General features: G+C 33.6%; 1 protein-coding gene across 2 annotated transcripts in view; it reads left to right on the top strand.

The window, feature by feature from the left end:
• LOC128874440 (uncharacterized) overlaps positions 1–20,475 on the top strand; it is a 346,195-nt gene that overhangs the window by 299,692 nt on the left and 26,028 nt on the right. For both annotated transcript variants that reach the window (XM_054119240.1, XM_054119241.1), the window contains one exon: positions 7,354–7,371. In XM_054119240.1, the coding sequence (XP_053975215.1) occupies positions 7,354–7,371 (18 nt within the window). The remainder of the gene's footprint in view (positions 1–7,353; positions 7,372–20,475) is intronic.

Below are 20,475 nucleotides of genomic sequence, written 5' to 3'. Positions count from 1 at the left end.
CGAAATTTGTAATTATGTATTTGATGGTTGTCGAAAAGTAAGTATATTTACAAGTGTAGTTCTACCATAGAAGCAGTTTTCTCAAAACGTCAAAACGAAACACCAAACCCTTACGAATACAATTTCACCAGTTTCCTATTAATACTTCGTTAATTATTCTGTATTGAACAAAGTAGAAACAACATTCAAATTATTTATTTATTTGAAACATTTAAATGCTTTAGAATTATACAACAAATTATATTATAACTAGAGTGCGGATGTTTATGCAAATTCATATTTTCATATACACAGATGAAAACCAGATATGTAGATAAAAGTATGTTTTGCCGTCTAAATATTTTAATATGTGTTTTATTCACTTGTCATAAATGCATAAACATCCGCAGTCTAATTGTAACACACTTACTCGTCATTAGATACAAATGAGATATGCAGACAAGTATGAAGAAATTTGTACATTTATGTGATTTGGTTAATGATCTTTTTATTCCAATTCTATCGATCAATTTGTAGGTACACCATGCATGCCCGTTGTTTCGTTTTCGTGTTCAAGCAACCGTGGTGAAAAATCACGGGCAGGCTATATTTTTTCATCTAAAAAAAGAAAAGGAAAAAAAATCACGTACAAAGTAAAACGCAAAAACTTTGAATAACAAAGAATTCAACGGCACCGCCAGCACCATAATTGCACCGTCATTTTTTCGGCGTACCTAACGATTCTGTGCATTGACGTTTCTCTCGTTTTCGTGCGCTTTGAATGCATACACCTGTTCTCAATTTTCCATCTATCGTTAAGGATACATGCGCGTTTGTAAAACCCAGACAAGCTGTTATACGTGTACATTTTTTACTGTCTGAATGTTTCATTCAAACCTAGATTTTGTAATCGTTTTATACTGGAACATATTTACAGATTGTAGCACGTTAAATAAATGTTTTATTCGCGATTTCTGCAATGCATTTAACAAAATTGTATTAACCAAACGTAAAAACTAATTTCAATAAATGTTTTCGTTTGTATATATTGAAAAATGGTAAATGATAAAATAATATTTATGCGGATACGGTTAAATTATTATTTTATCCATACACATTTTTTGATGTTTTACTGTTTAATTTAAACCTAGAATTTGTAATTATTTTGTACCGTTTATTACTTAAATGCACGATGACTGGAATTCAGGCAAATGGAATTTATTTTTGACGATAAATTGTATAAATACATGAGAAAATATCATTACAAAGTTTTTACTGAACATTTCGCTCGTAGTTTCAACGCCGCCACAAAATTCTATTGAAATATTTTGAATTTCAGCCGAACTATTTCCAAGTTATGGCGGAATAAATATTCAGATCGTCGAACGAGTAAAATTTTAAATATGTATGTATTAAAGTCTATTACTTTTAAACAATCACACAGATTTATTAATAAGTGAATAGATATCCCTATTTTTTAACTATATTATTGCATCTCGTGGACGACTGGATGTATACATTTTTGAACCTCACGAATTGAATGAAATATAAAATATTTTTTCAAAAATATTTTTTATAAATCATGGATGGTATTGAATATATCATTCACTATAACATAAAAATGTCATGTATCTGTCCATCATGACTATCATTGTCGAAATGCACGAACAAAAAATCGTTGCGCAAGCATACATTAGAAAATTATGTGAACATGAATCGCGTCCAGTATGGAGTTCGCAGAAACATTTTATTTTTTTGGAACATTTTTTTCCCCATAATCTACTCGATCGATTCCTTTGCCTCGATCTTCTCGCCTGAATTTATCAAGTAATAGCCGAGCGAAGTTCGGATCTTTTGATAAACCCTGTATTTCGAATTATGCGCTTCAGTAATCGTCAATCGATTTGCTATTCGTGTCCAATCACTGTACAGCGGAACCGTTGTAGGTGCGCTTTCGACCACAGAATAATATTCAGATATTCTAGATCATGAATGCACGATCGTTTTCCAGTTAACCGTGTCCTTTTTTCATACGTTCTTTGCGTTTGAACAATATTCGTTTCTGCAGTCCGTAGAATTTAGGGAAATTATCGAAAAAGCTGAACATTTATTGCGACGTCGTATTACTTTCTTTATTTTCATCGATGATTATTCGACCTAGTTTCAACTGCTACATTTAACCATCATTGTCTAGACGTAACATGTTCATTACAATTTACTGCACTTGTAGATAAATTTTTAAGAATGTTTTTATAATTGTCAGCAGAAATTAAAGAAGTCTTCGATTGTTATAACATTGCAGACGTTTAGAGAAGTGACGTTGCAAATTTAAATTTATTTACGTATTTTTTAAGCGGTTGATATAACCGCTAAAAAAGAATAATACATAAAAAAAAAACGAAAAATAAATGAGCTAACAGGAAAACAAAATTCTTCCATTTTATTTAAAAAATAGTTTAGGACTGAGGTGTAAGATGTCTTATTTCTATAAATTAAAGATAGAATGCAGATTTTAGTGTATTTTTTTGTTGTAACAGTTAATATTTGTCCAATGGCATGTAAAATCACCCCTCGGTATTCGCGGTTTCTTCCGCAAGTCTTTTACTCGATGTTAAGTTTGAAGTTCGCGTTCGTTTGAGCTGAAAGCCATCGCGAAATTTTTCCCCGCGTTTCGCATTAATGTACCAAAACACCGAATTACTTAAAGCATCGTCCAAAGAAAATGGGCTTCCGGGAAAGCAGAGCAATCAAAGTAATTGGCAATTTTCTCTGAAGTCGATCCTTTCGTCGGCATTTCATGGTCAACGTCCTTCGTTTTCTCTCTTTCAGTAGCAGAAATCGTGTGTTTAAACGGCAACCAATGGACCGTTTATTGACTGAAACACTTTTCGTTTGGTCGATCGTTGGACAAACTCGATTAGCGTTCTCCTCTACTTGATTAACAGTAATTTACTTCCTTGCGGTTCGACTTATTCAATAAATATTGACCCATACGTTGTAGAAACATTTGCCAATACCGCTTCGGAATTGATGCACAAAGATGCAGTAACTATTTTAACACGAAATAACTCTGCGATAATATATATTTCCCGACAGAATTATACTAAATTTATTATAATCCTTCTTCTTCCAGCTTCGATATAAATGAATATCGATTTTATTTTTTTTTCTCTTTAACTAATTATCGATTACTTGATTCAAGATATAGTTCTAAACTGAATTTGTAATTTGTTTGAAATGGGAACGATTTATATTTTTAATGTTCAGCTTCATTTCGAGATCGAATTAAATGTTATAAATTAATTAAAAATCTTCGTATAATTCATTCATATTTATACATTATTGAGATCCGAGAGATTGTTATCGTTTTAAAACTCGTTTCCTTGACAAGATACTGTTACCGTTCATTAAAAAAATATTCGTTAGTAACGAGAGATTGAGATTGAAAAAAAATATCTCAATAATGAGAGAATCTTTCTTTCTTGTAAACTATTTTTAAGATAGGTAGGTCCGTTCATAATGAGTGCAATAATATTTAATGATTTACAGAAAACAAAATATCGTACGAAGAAATATACTTTTTTGTTAGTGTAGTATTGAGATAATGAGATTTCCGTTATACTCATTATAAAGTTACATAATTTTTAAAGAACACAGTATATATCTCTGTGTATCCGACATATAGAAAGTTTTTTGTACCGACGTCGACAGTATTTATTTTAGAATCGCGTACTTTTGCAGTTCTTGAGACTCAGTTCCTGGAAGAGTTGAAAATTGTATCGCATCAAAGTTTCCTAATAAATCCCACATCAAATAAGCTTTTCATAAGGCAAAGCTGGAAGTTATCATCCGTAATCTTGGAGGAAAGAAATGAAAAGACGTTCTTTCTGACTGGTCTCTTTCGAAACTTAAAGGTCGAATGTTTGGTGGACAAGTATCTTTAGACCACTGTCGAATCATACTTTTTATCACTTACATTCTCTGGTACAGTGTGTATAATAGTTATACGTCTTATAGTCGAATTCTATTTTATTTGTATTCATTTTATTCGATTCAAATGTTAGCGCACACTTAAAGCGGCAGTATTTTAACCTTATTGTTATTTTGATGTTCCCTTTCCTTTTATTTTTGAAACTTTCATTGTCGTTTCCCTTTGTGTCTCAAAGCATCAGTCTACTTAAGTAACGTTTCGATGCCTAGAATGCATCGAACCGTAGTAGTTACAGCAAGTAAAGTAATTGCCAATTTCCTCTTCAATCGCTGGACCTGCATCAAAGAACATTCTTCACAGTAAGTGAATAATGGACCACCTAACCGTGAACTGGTCAAATATTTAGGTTCATGTAAACAGTATGAAACATCCCTGAAGAGTATTAATACTTAAGCGAATTATTGCTTGTAATAGCTTGTCCAGGTCTATTAAATTTCCATTTAATTTAATTTACTCGACGATTCATAATATTGTATTCCAAGGAATACAAATGAGTGCATCTCTAATTTCTTTTATATTCAAAAATATTTGATACATACAGAAGTTAATATGTACCAAAAATGACAGAATGAAATAAGGCTTTTTATATAAAAACCTCTTACCATTTTCTAGAGCAAATAAATTTTTCTTTAATTTACATTTGAAGGAAACAATATACCTTAATATTTAGAAGTTTATGAATGCTTGTTGTTAGATTTTCAAGCACGCGTAAGTTAGCGTTTCATTTGAGTTATTCCACCTGGGAATTCCGTTCGTCTTTCCGTCCGTTTCTTTTCTTTGTAAACCATTTCTTTCGCGTCGCCGCACCTTTATCGCCTGTGTATACATACAGGACTGTGTAATTCACTGTAATCCCAGCTTAATGTCCGATAACCTTAAGTATCACAAAAGCTTTTCGGAAAACGAATGAAACGGAAGCTTACCGCATTGTCTGCATAAATAGCCAGAGAAAGACCAATTATTCGGAGCTGCTTAAAAATTCAACTGCTCCTCGTTTTCGCCCTGTAAAGAAGAATCATCCGATAAGAATGTTACAGTATATTTGTATAACGTAAACGTTGCCATAATTGCGAGAGAGCTATTAACAAAGTCACGGTTTCTTCGTTTTATACGCCATCAGACTATGTTGTACGTTCCACTGCGATTAATTCGGATTAATGAGTCCATCATAACTGGATCGAATCTGTATCGAACATTGATTAAAACTTGGGGAAATTTTGATTAAGGAGTTCAGATTTGGTGCAAATTTTGATTAAATCTAAGTCATTAACTTCAGCCACTTAATTTGCAATCTACTTGTATTAAGACTTCTTAACGAAGCCTACAACTCTGTATAAGATCTTCCTGTGAAGTGCACCTGTATTTTATAATGGAGAACTTGTCTGTGGATGATTACTTGGTACTAGTCAAAATAACTCATTTTTCGATAATATTCTTTTACCATTGGCTGAAACTATTCACTGTTTTCCTGCTTCAATTATTTTATTATTAATTATTATTTGATTGATTGATTATTATTAAATTTTTTAAATTATGACCACTTAATTATGTTAACGTCTTCTCTTTTCTATCTTGTTAAAGTTGTTACTTTATCTACTTCCTTTTTTAAAATACAAAGTTAAATTTCGTCCTATAAAATTATGCAAGCCACTCAACGACTTATAAAAAATCCAGTTATTTAAAAATTTAACGACGATCTCCACATGAGACTAAAAACATTCTTGGAACTGCATAAAAATTGCAACACCCAGCAACGTTAAATATTTAACCAATCGATTTAATGGTAGCGTGGTTCTTCGAAAGCCTTCTGTACAATCGATACTGCAGACTGAGCAGAAATTGACTCGTATCACTGAGTTTGCCATTTAAACGAACGATTCGGCAAAGGACGGCACTAATTCTTCCACTCCAATAGGTTCATCAAACATTTGAAAAACACTCGTCCTATAACATCCCTTGGTCACATATACGTATTCAATGATTTTTTTTATACAGTGGACAATTTAAAATATCGAAATATTTAGTTATAAAAAGGTTCATGGAAAAATTTGCATCATGCAATATTTATTATTTTTGATTGCATTGAAATTTATATTTTACGATGTCCATGCTTGAAAAGAGATGTTTACATTATTAAAATTATTAATATACATGTATCATACTAAAAGAACAGAGTATAATAGTACTCATTGTGTTCTATAATTAAATGCAAGACATTTTCAGCTTGTCATCGAAATACAATATTATTTTAGAAGGAAAAATACGTTTATACCGTACGATGAAAAATAAAGAAAGTGAAATTGGTAATAATATCAACGTGACTTACTATGCACTATGCGTGAAATAAATAAAAATATTAGAATTGTTCATAATTATCTAACGTATATGTTATAGTAAACTTTACATGAATACTATTTTGTAAACATAATTAATAAAAACCATTTAATGCCAAATTAATTAAATTGAACGTAATATAAATTCTTTATGTAAATTCTGAATGGGAGGAGGACACCTACATCAAAGCATTTGAAAACTACAGGTATAGTTCAAGCCAGATTGCTGGAAACTGCGACAAATTCGCAGCAGAATGTTTCAAACATTGGGATCGAAATGCATTCAAAGTGTCAGATTCCACACGTAGGAAGAAAATGAATGCCGGACCTTTAGATTTGACTCGCTGCGGCGGACTAGTCACGATTCCATTGCTGTTGAAATGTTATTCAGTATATTGAAACGTGACTGGAGTATATGAGTGCAGTTGAGCTTTGATTCTGGAAACACTAAACAATGTTTGAACTGTGACTGTAGGAAGGGTTGGATGGTTTGTTTAAATACAGATTTACCGTCACACACTGTATACTCGCCATGTTCGACAAAATAAAAATATAGAAAGTATAGAAAAATGATGTGTTGTATAGCAATGCATTTTGATAGGTGTGGCAAAAACAATATAATTAATTTAATCTCTGTTTTGCCTCGAGTTATTTCAAAATAATATTTACTGCGTTAAAGTATTATTTACTAATATTAATTCTACGAATAATATGTTATAATATTTTCATTCTTTAATCATGTACTTTTAATTTAAATTGACAGTGAGTGTACAGTTAATACTTGAACAAAGCAACACAAACAATAAATAATACAAAAATCCACGAAATCGGGATTCCATAAATCCGCGAAGTGAATCTATTTAGAAAATTATATTATAACAAATAAATTTTACTATTCATCTCTAATTATTTATCTTCCGATAATTGAATTATATATAGATATATTTATAATTTATAGTTCTATGTATGTAGCGTATTCTTATTTATTATCACAAACTAGTACTATGTAGTGTCGATAAAACTAATGGTCGTTTATGTTTTTGATTGCAGGGACTACTACTACGATAGGTGAGTGCAAATTGCATGGTGTTTCGCGATTATGCTGAATATTCAGGTATTGCAAAAGGCAGTTTAATTATACACGTAACTTACAATTCACATTTTTCATTGCTTTTGAAGAATATTAATACGTCAAACGTAATTTTTGTTTAAACGAGGTATTCAAATAAACCGCATCCTTTGTTTCATTTGCCTTTGACGTTTTCCCACATAAATGTAACAAAGCGTTTGAAAAATATTCTCATATTACATTATTCTCATTATTTAGGAGCGGCTTCATTTCACTGAATACTAGTTTCGATAAATTTGATAATTGAATGGCAAACCAATTTTAAAATTTTATTCTATTTCGAATTATAGTTGAAAGTAACTATCAAAACTGTATGGAAGCATGCGTAGTTTTCGTTGAATGTTGCAGTTGTCAGTGTGCAGTATTCCAGTGAATAATTTAACAATTATTTCAAATATTATAATTAATATATAAAATCAAATAAGATCCTAAAATTGCAAATTGATTGCATCTATCGAAGCTTATACAGGCCTATCAGTACAACCATAGTTATGAAGTATTTTACAAACTGTTATTAACGACGTAATAAAGTCATGCAAATCAAATAATTTCGATACAACTATTTGTATAATCTTCAGTATATTCTACTCCAGGACCAACAGTACGCACAACGTGAATCGAAACGTCTCCTATAAAATTCCAAATAATACAAAAGTGCTTAACGTTGTAGCATGAAATTAAAGTGAGAGCAGTTTTTGCATCGGATAACTATCGATGTCGAAAATATAAAGTTACGTAGAGCGACCGCCTATAAAAAGCAACATTTCCAAATATCGGGGACGGGTGGGTGGCGGGGCAGGCCGCAACGTGCGCGTGCAATTTTGAAAAGCAGGCGCGTAATTTGTCGTCGATGCTGGGAATTATAACTACTAGACCGTAAATCACAATTATTATCTCGGATCGTTTTCCGAACGTTTCACTTCTGCTTCGCATGCGCGATACGCAAGATGAACATCGCCAACAATATTGAAGTTCATTAATTTATTTTTGCGTATCGTACCCAACTCTGTCGCCCGGTACACATTCATTACTTTCTGGCATCGATTACATTCGGACCTTCGAAATCCCGCCAATGGTCGGTTAGATGTGTTTTTTATTAGAATTGCCCTGATTATCGTAAATTGAATTTAAAACCTGAGCACCGGCGGGTCGCGTTTTTCAGTTCAAACGCTTTTTATCTTTCGTAATCCGCGCGTTAAATTATCACGTCCGGTAATTAATATTTTGTTCATTCTAATTGCGTCGCTAAATGATTCGATTGAAGTTCGAAAACACGTAATAAGGCACGTTAGCGTGTAAAATTTGAAGTCAGCCGTAAATTTTACGTGTAATTTATTTAATTGACGAGTTTTTCAATCGGCGAGTTTCAATAGAGGTCCATTTAATTTAACATAACACGTTTCGTAATAAAGAAATCGATGCTGGTAAGGCTAATTTCGCGAGAAACTTGGGGTTCGAGTATACTCCTAAGAATTTAAACTCCGTTAAGATTCTATATCACCATCAAAGGAGCCTTTCATTTAAAGGACGGTTCATTTAAAAACTTCGCTGAAATTCTTACGAGCGCTAAAAGCGCTACTTTTTACTACCAAAATACTGCGATTTTCCTACGACCTCCGAGTTTCTCCAAAACAGAAAAATACAGCATCAATTCTTCTTACGTAAACACAAAATTTGTGTCATGTGTAATGCAATATTCCTCTACTAATAAATACTAAACGCTTATTTATTTTCCTATAAACATTTAAATTAAATTAATACTAACTGGAATATTTTATTGTCGTATTAATTGATGTGGTGTTTTATGAGCTATTGCAATATTAATAAATAATTATACTATTAATCTTGATACAAAGAGAAAAATTGAAATTGTATGTGTTAAGGTATAAAATGTAATGTCAAAGCTAATTACATCTTCCATTATATTAATTTTTATAAATAAAATCAAATGGTTGTACGTTCTTCGTCTGGACAGTATTCCACAGCGAACACATTTTGATCTTGGCGGGATGTTCGATCTTTGAGATATCAACACCAACCCCTCGGGCAACAAGTCGCGGACATGTTTTCGCGAATGGACGTAAACGAAGCGTAAAAGGTTAATTAGTCGCCGTGAACGCTCACGACAGGATATATTAACACTTAATTACTCGGCGGGAGCACGCAATTATTTTTTTTTATCCACTCCTCTCCAACCCCCGAGATACTTGCCCAATTAATCGCCTCCTCGGTCGCTCAAGGAGCGAACAAGGGCCCCCCTGATTGAATGGAAAAAACTTAAAGAGGCAGTGCACGTGCGATTATCAAAAAGCACGTTGCACGCCAACGTTATTATGTTCACGTGACCGTAGACAATAATTATTAAGTCCCGCGTGCTGTGTCGACCCTTTGCGTATATTTTGCGCGCTATAACACGCAGGAAGGCCGGTATGAAACGCCATTTTTGTCCTATTTGTTCGCACGTTCACGGAAGAAAATTTCTGTATAATTTAGATACCTCGGGGCGAATATCGTCGACCCCGTAGTCGGTGTGAAAAGCGACCAAAATACTGGGAACTATTTATCGCACGCTTAATCCGGCCGTCGCAGACTGGATCGATTTTGCCAGTGATCGGGCGACGAAACTTTTCAATTCTTTAATTTGTCTGTTTTTTTAAATACGAGTTCAATGTCGCATCAATTACGTAGTTAATAGCGTCAAACTAGATGAGTGCTAATAAATAGACCCGTTAAAATATTTATATCGAGTTATTAGAGTTTTTTTTTTTAGACAGTTTAATGTCACTTCTAAAGTTTAGTGAGTCTTGCATTGTTTTTCTTTCAAGTGGTTTTTAAGAGTAGGTTTTAACTCGTATTTTGTAAGAAGTGCTTCGCATTTATTGCAGTTACAATTTTTGTGTTGGGTATAGAACATTCTTGTTAAGTAAATTGCATTTAACATTATTAATATTTTTTACGCATTTAATTGCTGTCGTTGTATATAACAATTAACGAGTGAAATGAATCTTTTAAATATAAATAGCAAGAAACTGCTGGAACACCCGATGCAACATAAGCAAGCTCGTTTAAAAGACAAAAAGTAAAAATAGTTCAGAAATAATAATATCCCAAAGGCGTAGGAGACGACTGAATGAACCAATCTAACTACCCTATTCGTCTCTCAGACATTTCGGTTGACGTCAATAACTCAATCGTCGTTCCAACCACCCCGAATGCTGTAACTAGGCGAAAATTGAACTGGAAATAACAATGCGCCAATACGACAAAGAAAAAGCCTGATGGTAAATAAATTCTCGATCCCAGGCAGCTACTGACAAGAAATTATTCCGTGAAACAATTCAATTTTTTCCGTCGCCTGAACAGTCTTTTTCATTCGCGAAATTGTTGCACGGTTCGCGATATTCGCGACAGCCTTTTTCACCGCGATGCCAGTCGGAAATTGGCTGTAGACGCGGTTGTCCATACGACGCCGACGCGGGTTAGGAAAAAAAACACGCGAATGCTAAAGAAACTATTGACATGGAAAAAAAACACGAATAGAAAAACGGTATGAACAGCAATCAATTCCTTTTTACCCGACGAACAATATTTTACATCGCACAGGCGTCGCTGGTGGCGGCATTCGGGGGCATCGCGTGCGTTAGAGCGTGTGCAGCGCGTTGCATATTTAAAGGCAAGGTGCAAGGACGGAATATAAAGTCTGTTGGAAAACAGCGCTCGGCCAAAAAGAAAACGTAGGGAGTGTAGCGGAGCAGAGGTCGTGGACCGTCGCGATGGAAGAATTAATAAAGCAACGAAAAACAACGTCACGTGGTTTGCTGTTGTGTTTTTGGTCTAAAGAAAAGAGCGTGGAGCGTGCATGTTTCTCCAGTTATAATTCCGTTCCGCGCCGGTGTCCAGCAATGGCCTCATCTGAGCTTATGACTTTTATTAGTCGGCGTCGTTCCGCGCGTCGCGTCCACGCGCTCTACGCTTTCCAAGTAGCCCCGTCATTTCGCAATCGAGGATGGAAATATTCTTACAGAGTCGTGTTTCTATTTATACATTTTTATCAACTCGTTAAAAATAACGTGCAGAAATTCCCATAATTGTTGTACGCATCGTTTTTAACGATCACTAAGCGCAGGTTAGGAGCTTTTTCTTGATATTTTAGAAACTATTGCGTTCGGTGTCAAAATAGTTGTCACCGAAAATAGAGATGAGGACATTTTCTACAAGAATGGAGTAATATGTTATTTAGCATAGTCTAGTATTTCTCGATGTGTCAAATTTCAGGAGATAAAATTAACCAACTCACTGCTGGACAGATTTAAAGCGTTTTGCCTTGGACGTCTAGACTTAATATAGACAATTTTCAAATTCTAATTAGACGTATAATACAAACTGTATGCAATGTTGGCATTGCTTTCTTAACTTTACTCTACAATGCCAAGTAATGGCAAAAATATAAGACTTCTGAATATAAATTGCTCGGGTATCTTTAACTTTGTCTCGTACAACAATATAAAATACAAATTATATGTAAGATAATACTGTCTTCTATAATATTTTATAATTAAACGTCCTAAATAGCAACACTGGATAAGATTTCAATGAAATTTCAAGTATGCATCAAATTTCCCGGTTTATCCGTTCGATTGCATACCATAATCTATTAGTGACATAACGGTTTGTAATGGAATTAAGAGTTACGTGACCGTTTTGTGATCCAGCCGCTTTACGGAAAACTATTACGCTGCGAAATTATGTGCCCGAGAATAGCGCTGAATATTGCCATGGGAAATTATCATTTTCTAATTTTGTGCTTATTTCAGATTCAGGCGTGCGCATTATCGCAGTCTATTGTAGATTCTTATTTATCGATGCGACCCTCTTTGCTCTGCCTTTGATAATTTTTTCCAGCCTGCATCGAAGGAAATTGGTGGAAATTTTATTGAGGAAACGCGATTCTATAAATACAATCCAATAAACAATAAAATAGTTACCGTTGAAAGCATTAAAAATAGTTTTAAATAGTTTCATCTACAATAATAATAGGTACAAATCGTTGTTCATGAAATATTAAGTTGAATTTGCTTTAAAATTCAATACAGAGGCGACTTGGTTTACTTTTTGGCATTTTCGTTATTATTTAGCGAAGTGATTAAAATAATCACTGAATTCAGTAACAAACTTTGTACAGTATACTACAGTTTTTGCTTGAGTAGATGGAACCATTGACTGACGCAAAGTCTAACTTTAACATCTTTTTCCTCAAAACTACTTTTTCTGAGTTACTGTAATTCCAAGCTTCACGAAAAGCACATACATTAGTCAAATGTGTCTTAATCTCTAAGAGTATGACCAGCATGATATCTATAAATTCCATCATACAAGATAAATAATTAACTTCTTGTTTATCTAAAAAAATGTTTCTCTTGCTTCCTATGAAATTTCTTTATTTCTCTCTAAAATGCCATTTCAAACATTGTCAATATTCAATTTACGCAAAATTTGTAAAACTTTTAATTAATCAAAACATGACATTAAGGCAATATAGGTTTCTTACCAAATTTCAAAAATTCATGTCAAGTACTTCAACTAAAAAAAAGTCGTAAAAGTGCCTCGAAATTGATAAAAAGATAAGAGTACCCCAAAAAGGTCAGGGGTACGTAACGATATGGGGGACGATGAAAGTGTAGGAATTGCGGGCGATTTCTTTTGGAAGTATATTTCGTAGTTTCTCCCGCGACGTCATAACGGCGGTGTGAAAGCAGCATCATTCGTGCGACGATTAAATCTGACGTTTCTGGCAGGTGACACTTAATTTGACATAGGTCAGATAGACATCTGAAATCCGTGCACTTAATGTATGTCGATGGGGATCAGGCTTATAGGCCAGGGTGGCTGTTATGGGTCAGGATGCATCGTGTCCAGTTAAGCCTCCTAGTCACAAAGCGATGTCTTGAGGGACGAATGTCCCTAATTAACCTGATACCCTTCGGCGTGTGTGTGCGTCCCTATACAGCCAGTCGTTATACCGTTATACCTGTAGCCAATTCAATTTGTAATTAATCTACAGTCTCGAGATAGAGAAAATTCATAGGAGAGCCATTTACTTAATTGAACGTTGTTAACGCTCGATCGAAATCTTAGACGCGCGTCTTCTGCTCTGGTTACATCGTTCTTGTTCCACGATGAGGGGTGCCTTTCTCAAAGTTTCTTCTTCGTCTTCGAAAATTTATTTTTAATGAGTTATGTAGAGGAAAGATATCGAGTGTTACTTTGGACTATTTAACTGCGTCTTAAGTTTAGAACGCGAAGCTATTTTGTGTATTTTCTTAGAAAAGGTTTTCCAAAAGGTGCTATTGTATTTTGTTTGTTAATAACAAAGTACGTCTGTCAGCATAATCGTGGTGAATGTTTAAATAATATCATATTTCACGTTTAATTTTCCATTTAAAATACAAATACTGGATGTAGTACATACCACCAGTGTTTTATTAAAAATTACATTTTTGTAGGCCTTGTCTCTTTTTCGAATTCTTTAATATTTCTTCTTGCTCCTTTATGTATTTATTTTTGTTCTTCAATGCATCAACTGTAGAATCTGGTTTTAAGATAACAAGCTGTCAAAGTTTATCTCAATTGTTATCTCATTGAGTTAGACTCAATTTCTCGAACACCATCCCATTGCTTTACGTTTTTATCTTTGCCATTGCATCAGTTGCAGAAAATATAATTAATTTACAAGTAGCATAGTGCAATGAGAAAAGCAAAATAACGTCGATAAGCTGTCAATGTATTCTCAGTTATAAAGTGGCTATATCTTCAGTGACATTCATTAAAGTGGACTCAATTCTCCGAATACCTTTGCGCTGTTTTCCCTCGGTTTACATTTTTATTTTTGCCGTTGCATCAGTTACGGAAAGCATAATTAAATTACTAGTAATATCGCGCGCTGTGAAGAGCGAATTGGGGACAATAAGCTTCCGATATAAATCTCCGTTGCGAGAGTAGGAAGTAGAGGTTAATCGTAGCTGTGAAACGATACCCTGAGGGATGAATATTCCTGATTAACTCGATACCCTTTCTTGCGTATACGCTAGGGTATTATAGCTACATTACATGCAATTTGCAGCAAAATTGCAGGTCATACAGGAAGCGACGGCGACAAAATTTCCTCGAAGGAGTCCTCAACGTATCTTAATTATTCGGTGATGCTTATATACGTATACGTTCTTAACGTTAATATTCCTTTGGAATAAGTAACAACATATTTCACACGCGTTACTTTTCAATACAAGGAAATGAAATTTTGATGCTTGCTATTGTTTAACACGCGAGGTTAAGATTTTCTCTGAAAAAAGTAAGTAATAGTGTATTTCATACATTAATTTTCAATTTAACAATCTATTCATTCACGTTTGAGTTTTTTTTAAATTGGGTTTTAAACATTTGTAAAAATAAAGGAAACGAAATATTCCAAAATAAAATCCTTATTTCTACTAATTTTAATATAATTTAGATAAAACACTCTTTTTAAAAACTCATCGCGTCAAATAAACTATTTCGGTTCCACACTTGGACACTTGGATTTGAAACATAATACACTAATTAATTTTGCTCAATTTTTACTGTTATGTAGGATGCCTCTAGTAACTTGAATTTTTCCAAACATTTCATTCGTACCTCATTGCATTCGTAATTGATATTTGAACAAATTCGTCACAAGTATTATTAGAACCATGAATCTACCGTTGTTCCTTCGCAAAGGGACGTGGAAAATCGAGTTACCGTCCAATTACGAAATCGTCTGGAAAATAACGCTCTTGTGAAACGTGAAATTCGTGGAACACAGAGGACAACATTAATTCGTGAAAACTTGGTTAAGCTTTTCCGTCCTCTTTCTCAGCAATACGTAATTAGAAAGGACGAACTCCTGACCCCCACGCCCCTTTCATCCGCCCCCCGCCGCCGACACAGAGATTGTCTTGCAGTAATTTGCATTGGTTTAACAGCCAGTTTCAAACTACTTGGCGTTACGTTGCACGCCTATCGTCTAATTTGTAGCAACCAGCATACACGCGTGCAAAATCCTGATGCAAAAAGATTCGATCCTCCACGACGAGCAGAATTATTCGTGGTCGTGGCTTTGAGCGCTGATTTTCAACCCTTTGACACGAAATATGGAAAATTTTGGTCGTCGCGAAGTTATGCCATTTATTTATCGAGAGAAAATGTTCGCTGGTTATCCAATATATGTATTTTCAATTCTATTTTCGTACGGGATTAAACAGACTTATTGCATTTCAAATTCGATACGATTCGATAGGTCATGTAAATAGTAGACGGATTTTTTTTTCATTTTGTTTATTTAACGTCTCGTCAGCGTAAATACCGTTGGCAACCACTACGAATTACTTTGTCGACGATCTGTATTAATCTCACATGTAATAAATCCAGTCGTATTATTTGTTTACTTCCTATCTCGAGTGTAATAATATTTCATTTCTAGCGTATTTTAAATCAGTATGTTGATTTTTTTTTTTATCATTTTTATTCAAGAGTATGATTATTGTTACGAAATAAAGCATTCGAAACTATTGAGATACAAAGTCTTCAAAGTGTTTCGAATCTGCTGTTACAATTTTCACAGATTCTCAAACTTTTCACTTTCATGGAATTCATAGAGAATTTTGAAGCTTGAATGATAATCCATTATTAAGTAATTATTTTGCGAGCCTATGCACATATCACATTACTAGTTGCTAGTTTTAATCATTTATTTGCAAGGGCGGTTGTGTAGAATGATTTTATAATTAAAATTCCATAGCGTAGATTGAATTGTTTGCAACATGAAAATTCTCATCGAAATTTCAAAATACTCTCGAAATCACATTTATTAGTATTCAGTTAATGAAAAAAAATTATCCTACGAGGTAAATTCGTGGTTTGTGACCGACTATACTTCTTCACTCAGCAAATACTATTCAAAGAAATTAATCTTCATTATAAATTTTCTATTTTCGTTCCTGGATCGATTATTCGAGGATCCTTATTTAGAAATATTTTCTCTCCACATTGTTATCGATAACCGGTGTTTTAATTATTATTTTATGTTTCGAATCAATTATTTCATATATGGAAAACAGAAATTCGAGATCATAATTTTGTCTAACGCGGTACAATATTTGGGAGCCTGAAAAGAATTCTCGATTTGCGACCTACTCGTATCCTCTGATTTAAGGGAACGCGAGAGACAAAAGAAGTTTTTTCAGACGAGGTGAATTTGATTTTTATTGCCATTGAACGAAGAGATATTTCCGTCGGGAAGAAAGAAATGTCAATGTCGAAGAGAATTCGTAGTAAAAAATAGCATGGACGTTTCTGATACAGTATTCTCGTCGTGAATGTTTGACTAACTTTTCTATAATGAATACTGTGTTAATATTGATCCATCGTGGCGGCACAGCTGAAATTAGTAACCTATTACTGAATGATTTCCATGGCAATAATAGCTTCACTGACCTGCACATGTGGAAATAACGGTATTGATTTGACATATAGTTCGTCTCATAAAATGGTACACATATTAAATTTATAAACCTTGTTATTTCTGTTTCTGAGGAAATAGGTACAAGTTTAGCTTGCTTGTGAAGTGACTTTTGTTCTTAGTGATTACTGAATACACTTTAAAGTACAACAGTTTTTCTGTTTATTTAAGCTATAGTGAATATTTCTTTTTATACAATAGAATATTGTAATTAAAATGTCCTAAATTAACTAGCAAGTCTTTAAATAGTTTAAATCTTAAATTGTCTTTAAATTACAAAATTTTAAAAATAACAGAAACTCGAGAATTTGCCTTCGTAAACTATGTATATCCCTTGACGATTGTTACACCTAATCAGGTAAGAAACCTCGATTATGAAAATAGGAACTAAGAGTGAGGGGGAGAGTGGGTACAAGATTTCGTGATAATTTCTTGCTTCTATCGTTTCGCCGTAGAACTTGCCGAGCACTCTTTAATTGCTCGTAGAAAATCCAACGTAGGTCGAAAACTATCGTTCGCTGGCGAAAAGTTTCCTCGTGAAAGGAAACGAGATAGGAAGTGCATACACAATTCTCGGTCGTTTCCGTCGATTCTTCGTAAAATCTTCGAGAATTTCCGAAAATCCCGTCCCCTTCTTTCCTGCTGATTAGAATATTTTAGCGACAAATGAATATTCATATAATCCTTACACCAGCGGTGCATTATACCTGCATGGTGCTCCAGACAAAATGGAATCTCTAAACTCCATCTAAAGGAAAAGATTCTTATATTCGGTTTTACTTTATTGTAACAACGAAACAAACATATCGTTTCCTTTACAGTTTTATTAAATCAAGAATTTTATGGTCTCACTAAATACTATACTTCATCTTAAAATTTACATTCCTCGCAACGTAATGTTGCTAATAGTTTCATAAGCTGTTTCTAGGTCTTCGAGAAACGTTTCACAGGAAGCTTCATCTTATTGCATGCATTGATTCTTGACATCTACGAATTAGGTCAAAAGCATACATTTGAAACATGAAATTTGTGGCACAGGGAGTCCGTGGATAATTATAAATGAATATATCAACGTCGACTCGATACTTTTATTAGAATTACTGTCACGTAAATGTCGATCAGGAAATCTTGGCTTCCTTGGTACCTTTATAAGAACATCAATAGATAATCTATTTCGGTGGCAAAAGGTTTCTCATTCGATATTCCGAACTGACGTATTTAGGTTACGATTAGCAGGAGGATCAATGTTATAATGTCATTATATTGGCATCTTTCAATTCAAGTGGACGGTGATCTCTTTAAATTAAGCGGATTGGATATTTTTCCTAAAGTAAATATGACTGTGATCGCTTATTATGTGCACATTTGGTATATCATATTCAGAAGAATTGTGTATTTTATTTCTCGTTTTTAAATTTATTTGTTAAATGTGATGCCTATTAGGCGTATAAATAGACACTGTGCCTTTGTAAAGTAAACTTATAAAAGAGCAAATATTGTTGTAAAAACATAATGTCGATGCAATTCGTGCGTTTCAATATTAAATAAATACAGAGGTTGGTACTTTAATGTAATAAATTAATAAGTGAATATTTATATTTAAACTACAGTCATAAATGTGTGAATCTAAAGACATAAAATTCATTTCTACACCTAATTCATTCGCGGATTATTTTAATGTTATAAATAATCGATTTCTAACTTAATTTTAACTCGAAAATTGCATATGTTGAAAAGTGTCGAACTGTCATGTTTGATGCGAGTTTATTATTATAAACATTCGCGATAGAAATATGATTCGCATAACTTTCAAACCTTTATAATGCAAATTTGCTGGTTCCGGAAAGTTCTGGTACAAAATGCCAGTAAAAAGCATTCTCAAGTAAAAATGAGGGAGAAATTTTAACGCAAGTGAGTAGTATACTTTTTACCGCGTAGCTCTAGCTCTCGTTAACTACAAATTATGGACAACTTTTCTAATAAAATACAGCAAACACTAATTGATATATATCTACACAATTTTGTGGGAGAAATGAAATATTTGGGAATGTACATAAAATATCATTTTCAACTTACTCTCTAATTTATATATTGAAAATACTCGATGATAAATATTAAATTTTTAACAGCCATTTAAAAACTACTGCATATATACGTAAAGTATTAACATTAAAAAAAAAATATTTTTAAATACTTAAATTTAGCACTTTATTTCGAATCATTCGACTGGTCAATAAAGTGACTTACAACGCCAAATATAAACAAATTAACGCCACTGCGTGTCACGATTCCGGATGGGAGAAATGAAAAGGGGAAAATGGTGTTGGACCGAAGGTTGGGAGGAAACAATTAAATAAATTAAAATGCTCTGAACCGATAAAAATTACAAATGGCCCCGTTACAAGGGAAAATTATGACATCGGTTATGAGAAACGCAATAATTGTGGGAAAACGCCCTCGAAAGCAGTGACAGAAATATTATTTATAGGCTTGGAGGTACGCTCTCGACCACGAACCGTCCAAGTCGTAATACTGATGATAGTAAAATATATAGGCGGGTAGGTTTTGTCGCGTGCGCACGTCATAGGGGTTCTTGCGTTGAGATGGGTGAAAAGAAAATGTGTATTTAGGGTCGCGATAAAACTATTACTTTGGCATGTCACGGTTCCGAAGTGATTATAAATTGCATTTGTCTGAAACCAATTTTTAGGAGCAAATTCTTTATTTCGATATGGCTTATGGAATTAGGTTTATGTTGAGAGTAATCTTGTGTCTTAAATTTAGAATCTAGTGGGGCAAAATTTGTAAATTCGAAGCAAATTTAATAAATTTGTCTGCGTCGGGCAATTTATTTTTATTGATTAAATAAAAAATTCTAAAACATCTAATCAATGAAGAAATAAAAAGTTTTTAAAGAATTTCCTAATAATAAAAATATTCTTCTAGTCTGAAAGTATAATATGTAGATTGATTCATAAATAACTTCAATTGCAGGTAACAAATAATGGAGACTCGTGATAATCAACGACGGTGATTTTATAATTGATTAATATTTATTATGTCAAATATATATTTGGAAATAATCTACAAGTTGACGAGCAGAATTTATTTACGAACCAACCCAATAAATTCAGTGAAAATTAAAATGTATCGTTTCCTTTGATTTCTGATTAAATATTCTCGGCGACAAATAAAGTGACTGCAATAACGTTGGTCCATTTTTCCAAGAGAACGCTTGTTCGAATTTGTAGCATGGGAATAAATTTAAAGCATTGTTGAATTTTTTGCGATTTTTACGAAACCCTTTGTCAGCTACACGAACAAGATCCGATATGGGGAATACACAGTAAAACGGTTTACTTTGTCCAGGCTCAAGCCGGATATGTATGTATTCAGATTGAACAACGTGAACGGAACTTGAATTTGTCGAATAAATTGTAGCTGGACTCTCTAATACCGGATTTCATTAATTCATTCGGCCGAGCAAGCTGTCACACCAGCAGATTAA

The sequence above is a fragment of the Hylaeus volcanicus genome, chromosome 3 (genome assembly GCF_026283585.1).
Source record: "Hylaeus volcanicus isolate JK05 chromosome 3, UHH_iyHylVolc1.0_haploid, whole genome shotgun sequence".
Lineage (NCBI taxonomy): Eukaryota > Metazoa > Arthropoda > Insecta > Hymenoptera > Colletidae > Hylaeus > Hylaeus volcanicus.
This window is presented reverse-complemented; position numbering and strand designations above follow the sequence as displayed.